Below are 6,970 nucleotides of genomic sequence, written 5' to 3' on the forward strand. Positions count from 1 at the left end.
TTTTTGTTACTGTTGTAGAATGGCTGTTCTTTGTGATGCAATATTTTTGTCCCTTGTTAAGAATAAGATAGGGGGAGGTTTCTAAGTCGAGTTTCTGTTTATTTAGATTTTCAAGATACAACGAACATCGCTTAATGTTTGACTTTTTGTACCAGTTTTGATAAACTATTGAAAATCACGATAATATTAGAATTTAAATAAATATCTCTTGTTTATTCAGCACCTTTCAAAATACTGACTAGATTAAATATCTCTTAGTCTTTCAACACCTTTCAAAGTGTTGTATTTGAAAGTAAGTTGCTATTTATTTCTTAAAAGAACTTACTTTGAAGTTTTCAAAAAAAAAAAAGGAACTTACTTTGAAAGAGCAACTTCTTTCATTTTAATAGAAGCGAAATGGATAAGATGGATATTTAATTGATGAAAGAGAATGGTTTGATTTAATTTCTTTTTAATAGGTTTGATACCAATTATTGATTTTAAAATGCTTTGTTTTCTTCAAAAAAAAATTGTTTATAATAAAATGGATATCATTTAATTGATGAAAGAGAATGGTTTGATTTAATTTATGTTTTAACGGAGGAAGATCGGAGATAACAGTGCATGATTGGGGAATAAAGAAGGAAAGTCATTTAATTGATGGAAGAGTATGGTTTGATTTAATTTATGAAGCATTCATGTTTAATGTGATTAATTTCTGAAATGGAAATGTAATATGTGTATTAAAGGGTAAGCATAAATTGATTGCACATGATGTAGTAGGTATGGTACTTCTTAAATTTCAAAAAATGTCTAAAATGCTTTATATAATAGTAAAGATAATCATTAGGAATACCTAACAAGTAAACCTGACATGGAAACGAAAGTCTAAGAAAAATACAACATCATGTGTTACTAAGAAGAGAAGACTCTAACATGTAAGAGACGATTGAACATGACAGATACTTGAACTCGAGCGAATATACAAAGATGATTACATATCTATATCTTAGGGTTTAGAGAAATTAAATATCCTTCTACTTTTTATTCTTACAAATCTTCCTATCCAATTAAATAGTAACATGTGTAACATTTAATGCTCATTTAATGAAATGTAATGATATTTTAGTATAATAATGTGACACATATCATCATTTAAATGGTTATGAGGATTTGTAGGAATAAAATGTAGGAGGATATTTAATTTCTCGTTTAAGAAAAGTGTTTATTAGCTTATGACTTTTAAGAAAAACAAATTTTAAAAAGTGTTTGGATAAGAAAAGTTGCTTTTTAGGAGTAAAATGGCTAAAAAACTAAAAGAAACTAGGATTTTTCAGCTTTTTAAAAGCTTTATTTTTTTTTATCCAAAAAACTATTTTAAAAAGGGTTTTTTAAATATACAAACACTTTTTTTAGCTTATTAGCTTTTTAAAATGCTAAAAAACTAATAAGATATTTTCAAAAGCTATCTCAAACACCCACTTATCTTATGCCTACCGGCTTTTGTGTAATTTGCAAACCCAAGTGAGTAATTTGATTTCTCTTTTTGTGTAATTTGGTATTTTTGTGATGGACCCTTGTTTAAGTTGATTCTCTTTGCATCGGTTAATTCAGTAAAGATACTTGGGTTAGGTTAGTACATGATTATTTACTTGACTGGACATTTCATTATATATCTTGTTGATCCAGCATCTACTCAAGATACCATTCTGTATTACACTTCTTAGGTTGGATTATGACCAAAAAAAAAAAAACAAGAGACTCCACTCCTAATGCCTTCCTTGTATAATTCAACTCACAACTACAAGATGGATGGTAATTTAGATGTTGTATTACCATTAAGTTTTTAGCTATCAATATCATGCATGCATAGTGCATACTGCATACCTCTTTGTTACAAATATGATTAAAATACAAAATAGCTTTTTTTTTTTTTTTGTTAGCTAGAAACTGTTATGGTCGTGTGCAGGGAAAGAAGCAGTCCCTCCTCCTCTGTAGGATTCATCTCCTCTATGTTTAATGAGTTCACCACTTCCTTGATGGGGTCTTGTTCTTGCTTTAGGTCGGACAATCGAAAGGTCATTTTGGTAATTGCACTCGCCCACTTTCACTAGAAATGCCACCGTTGTACCCTTCCCTAACCCTCCACTCTCTATCCATATATGACCTCCCATCATATCCACAAACCTGACAATCACCTCCCACTCACTCAGTCACAAGGGCATTTTCGGAAATTTAAAAACACACACACACACACAATTTGTTACCTTTTGCAGATTGCAAGTCCAAGACCCGCACCATCACCACTTCGGTTGGACGCGCTTCGAGGCTCTGAAAATTTTGTAAAAATGTGTGGAATGTCTTGTTGTTTAATTCCACTCCCAGAATCCTTCACCTGCATTCATAAATATATATACATATAAAACAGTAAATTACACGAATGGTCCCTATGGTTTGGGGTAATTTGCACGTTTGGTCCCTAACTTATCTTTTTAACTTGGAAGGTCCCTACTGTTTGTTTTTGTTGCGTGTTTGGTCCCCATTTCCACCTTACATCATATCTACCTCACTTTATTTAAAAAAAATTAAAAAATCAAGGGCAAAATAGTATTTTTATGTAGGACAGGGACCAAACGCACAACAAAAACAAACTGTAGGGACCTTCCGAGTTAAAAAAATAAGTTAGGGACCAAGCATGCAAATTACCCCCAAACCATAGGGACCATATAAAATGAACACATCATTTTTATTTTTTATTTTTTGATATAATAACTAGAAAAAAGGTTAAATGAAAATAATGAGTGACCTGTACAAGAAGGTAGAAGAGACCCTGGGTGAAAGTAGGACAGAATTCAGGAGTTTGCCATTCTTGTAAATACTCTGGATTCAAAACAGAGGCTTGAATCGAGACATGACCTCCTTTTGTAAACTTAACTGCATTCCCAACAACATTTAAGATGATCTGCATAAGTCTTTTCTCATCACCAACACCAAAATTAGGTAAATCAACATCACAATTCAATGTCATGGATGTGTTTTTCACAGATGCAATAGGATTTATCAACCTCACCACCTCTCTCAACAAACCATGAAGATTAAACACTTCACTTTCAAGCTCTAGGCTACCATCTTCCAGCCTAGAAAGGTCAAGAACGTCATTTACCAGTGTTGCTAGAAGATTGCTACTCTTGAGGATAGTCTCTATCATTGCCCTTTGATCAGGTGTAAGCTCGGTTTCTAATAAAAGTGAAGATAATGCTATGATTGCATGCATGGGTGTTCTCATCTCATGATTCATCACAGCAAGGAAATCATTACGTGCATGGATTGCCATCTCAGCTTCTTGTCGAGCCACATTCAAAGCAAAGTTTTGATCCATGAGCTGATCGCGGGCCCGCATGGATTCTTCTAGAATGGAGGCATGAGAAAGAGCCACAGCAACTTGGTCAGCAACCACGGTTACAAGTTCAAGTTCATGGTCACGCCATTTTCTTACACCATTTAAAGGAAGAATCAAAACCATGACAGCATAGCTTTTTGCAGAGTGATCAGGCCAGTTGTCGATTTCAAAATTAGAGAGGTGTAAGAGAGGGACACGAACAGCAACCACTTCAGGTGGGATGTAACTTCCAACAGGGGTTCTGATTCGAGCTAATGGACAGTTGTGAGGGATTCTTATGGCTTCAGCACTATTGAACACTTCTGTGATTATCGGGAGATTAATTGGAACTGTGGATGCGAATGGTATTAGATTGTGTAAAGAGTGAGAAAGCTGAAGGATCATTCCTTTTCTTGATGGCATCCAGAGAACACATTCTTCAAGATCCAAAGTTCTACCAAGCTCAATCAGAGTAGTTTTCAATATGGTGTGCCTATCGAGTGTGCTTCTGATTTCATGTGTTAGCATTCTAACGTGTCTTCCGGTTTCTTCTTGTTTAATGATTAATCCCATTTCGCGATCCAGATCTTCAGCTCTTTGCTTTAAGAACAATTCTCTTGTTTTTACACTCAATAGATCGGGGATAATGTGAACAAGCATCAAAGCAGTGACACATGACACAAAAGCTGTAGAGAGCTTTGCTATAGTCATTACAATAGCAACAGTTTTGGAGTGTGACGAAAATGTCCAGAGATTTATGAAATGAGTCGCTCCACATAGAACAATAAAAGCACCGAACTGCATAAGGACCCATCTATACGGGAAGAATGCTGATTTCTGAACGAAATATATGAGTTCTAATGGAATGGAGAAGTAGGCGAAGGCTATGAAGAAATCAGATATGTATTGATACTTGACCAAAAGCTCGTCAGCAGGCCATTGCGTCTCGAAGCAGTCACAGGAATCCATCATCATTAATCCTGGTTTTGACAGCTTCACAAAAGCTGAAATATAAAACACACAATCAATCGCAATTAACAAAGATTCCTTCCCTCAAGATATCGATAAATCAGGGATCGCTATGGATAGAGAAGAATTCGAGTTTGCACACGAGATCCACACACATAGTTGCACCATTTCCCAAGTAAGTTCAATTCCATAGTGGAATGGTTGATTTAACCATATAAACTTCAGATTAGTTATCTCCGATTTGGTTATTATGAAACTGGAAGTTGATAAAATCGAATCTAACTTTAAAAAAGAAAAAAAAAAAAATTCTGAAAATCTTAACATTTAGATCGATCTCAGAGAAAAACGGCGTCGATTACTTTCTAAAGATCAAATACCGGATCAAAGAATAAGAAATATTACCTTGAGAGGAAAAACAGCAGAGATTCTTGTGGACTAAAAGAGTACATTTACTTGAGAAAGATGTTGATCCATTCTGTGTTACAGAGGTTTCTAGATAGAAAAATTGGGGGAGGAAATACGGTTCATCACTTCCTATATACGGAAAGTCCTCCACACGAATCCATAAATACTCTTCCCCCTCCTTCCATGGAAATTCTAAATAATGCTTTCAAACTCTCATAGACTTATAGTCTTATCGCTTCCTTCAAAAAGAAATAAACGACGACTTATATTATAATATTCAGACTTCAACGGCTTATTTTTTACATGTTTGATAAGCTTTTAACATATATGTATATATATCTATCTATCGAAAAACAAATTCATAATAAGTTTCTATTTATGTCTCGTATAAATAATCTACACGACTTTACCAAATACATCAACAAATATCACCTTGTGTCTTTGGCTTGTGATTTAATTTATTTTTTTTGTTCTTTTTGGTCTTTTTTTATGTTGTATGAGTCGGTTATGGATAGACCCCATGTGATACATTATCTTTACATGAATCATTTTGATTTATAGGTTTACCAACTTAAAATATTAATAATTCAATCTAATTTAAGAAAAGGTAAGGGAAAGTGTCTGATTGATTTAGACCGGTAATAAAATATGCAGTTGGACCGAAAAAAGATGCATGCACCTATGCACCTGCACTTTACCTTTTTAAATAATATTGCAGTCAAAAAAGAAAGATAGATGCATTGAATTTGTATTTGTATGTTCAGAGGCTCGGAACGACCGTGCAATTATAGTTTCGGTTTCTAGATGTGCCAAAATCAAATTATTTTTTAAAATTCTTAAAAACATATTCGTATTCATAAAATTACGAGTAAATTATGCAATGGTTTTTATGGTTTGAGGTAGTTAACTCCAACGGTTTTTATGATTTGTTTTTGTTGCATATTTAATACTTATATAAGGGCATCCACAATGCATTGAACTTTATAGAGTTCAATGGATTGTCATGTTATCATTCTATAATCAATACAAGTCTATTATATTTTTCTTTATAATGCATTCAACTCTACAAAGTTCAATAGAATATTATAAAATGTAATTTATAGTAAATATTTAAGAATTAAAACTTTCTTTTTTTTCATTGTAGAGTTCAATGATCACTGAACTTCAAATCCATTGAATGTCAATATGACATCTCATAATGGTTGAGTTTCATCCACTGAATGACACATGGACTTGTCACCTCATTCAACTCTCCCATTGAACTCACCATTGTGGATGCTCTACAAACTATTTTCTTTTTGATGATTTTTATTTTTAGAATTTATCAGTTATTTGGTTATTATTATTATTTTTGAACATCAAATCCTGAAATATAAATACAAAACCAGTTAATTTTTAATGGTCACAATACAAAGAGTGAGAAGGCAAACGGATAACATGCTACACCGTTAAACCTTTTTGTATAATAAAACCAATTCTTTTGAAGACTACGTCTATAGATCTAGGTCATAACGTTGTTATGCATGACCCGTTGTACTCTATGAAGAAGTTCCGCCGCATCTGACGTGAGGAAACCAAATATGACATCCTCAATTTCACGGCCAGAAAAGACCGATTTGTTTATGCTTTGTTTTTAAAAATCAGAGTAATCTTTCAAATAAAACGGTTGCGCAATTTATTCCCAAAACAAAATATGATAAGAATTTATCAAAGCATTTCTTAAAGAAATGTATTTTTATTATATAACAAAATCTCGGGATCTCATGTTTCGATACAGACACATAAGCATAAACAGAACATACATTTATTTACACTAGTGATTTACATCTCCTTTAATCTCTCAGTGAAATATGTCTTCGTATTGATACTTGTGATACAAAGAAAACTAAGTGGGTCAGTCTTGGGAGCCTGATGAGCATATAGGGTTTTCAACCCACAATGTTATATCATATATATATATATATATATATATATATATATATATATATATATATATATATATATATATATATATAGAACTCACAAACTTATATAATTTCACCATATAAAAACAACTCTTATCCTACCCCATCGATCCCCACAACGAGACGATCTAACTCTCGTATCTAAAATTTTCCTCTTTACCTGATCCCTACTCACGGATCTAAAACTAATCTCTTCACCTGATCCATATTCCAGGATCTAAAACTAATCTCTTCACCTGATCCATATTTCAGGATCTAAAACTAACCTCTTGGT

The 6,970-nt window shown here is 33.1% G+C and overlaps 1 protein-coding gene across 1 annotated transcript; it reads right to left on the minus strand.

The window, feature by feature from the left end:
* Positions 1–1,741: 1,741 nt before the first annotated feature.
* On the minus strand, positions 1,742–5,147 carry LOC111889040 (ethylene response sensor 1). The gene is made up of 4 exons (XM_023885172.3): positions 4,730–5,147; positions 2,786–4,362; positions 2,247–2,374; positions 1,742–2,166 (listed from the first exon to the last, which is right to left on the minus strand). The coding sequence occupies exons 2-4, from the start codon at positions 4,331–4,333 to the stop codon at positions 1,923–1,925; spliced, it is 1,920 nt and encodes a 639-aa protein (XP_023740940.1). The 5' UTR covers positions 4,334–4,362; positions 4,730–5,147; the 3' UTR covers positions 1,742–1,922.
* Between the last annotated feature and the right edge of the window lie 1,823 nt (positions 5,148–6,970).

This window comes from Lactuca sativa, chromosome 8 (genome assembly GCF_002870075.4).
Source record: "Lactuca sativa cultivar Salinas chromosome 8, Lsat_Salinas_v11, whole genome shotgun sequence".
NCBI lineage: Eukaryota > Viridiplantae > Streptophyta > Magnoliopsida > Asterales > Asteraceae > Lactuca > Lactuca sativa.

What these genes read in the sequence shown, in the direction of transcription:
- LOC111889040 (XM_023885172.3), bottom strand. Translation starts at nt 4,333, where the DNA reads ATGATGATGGATTCCTGTGACTGCTTCGAGACGCAATGGCCTGCTGAC. An exon ending in TCTTCTACCTTCTTGTACAG is followed by an intron (nt 2,375 to 2,785) that starts GTCACTCATTAT and finishes TTATGAATGCAG; the next exon opens with GTGAAGGATTCTGGGAGTGG. An exon ending in GGACTTGCAATCTGCAAAAG is followed by an intron (nt 2,167 to 2,246) that starts GTAACAAATTGT and finishes GGTGATTGTCAG; the next exon opens with GTTTGTGGATATGATGGGAG.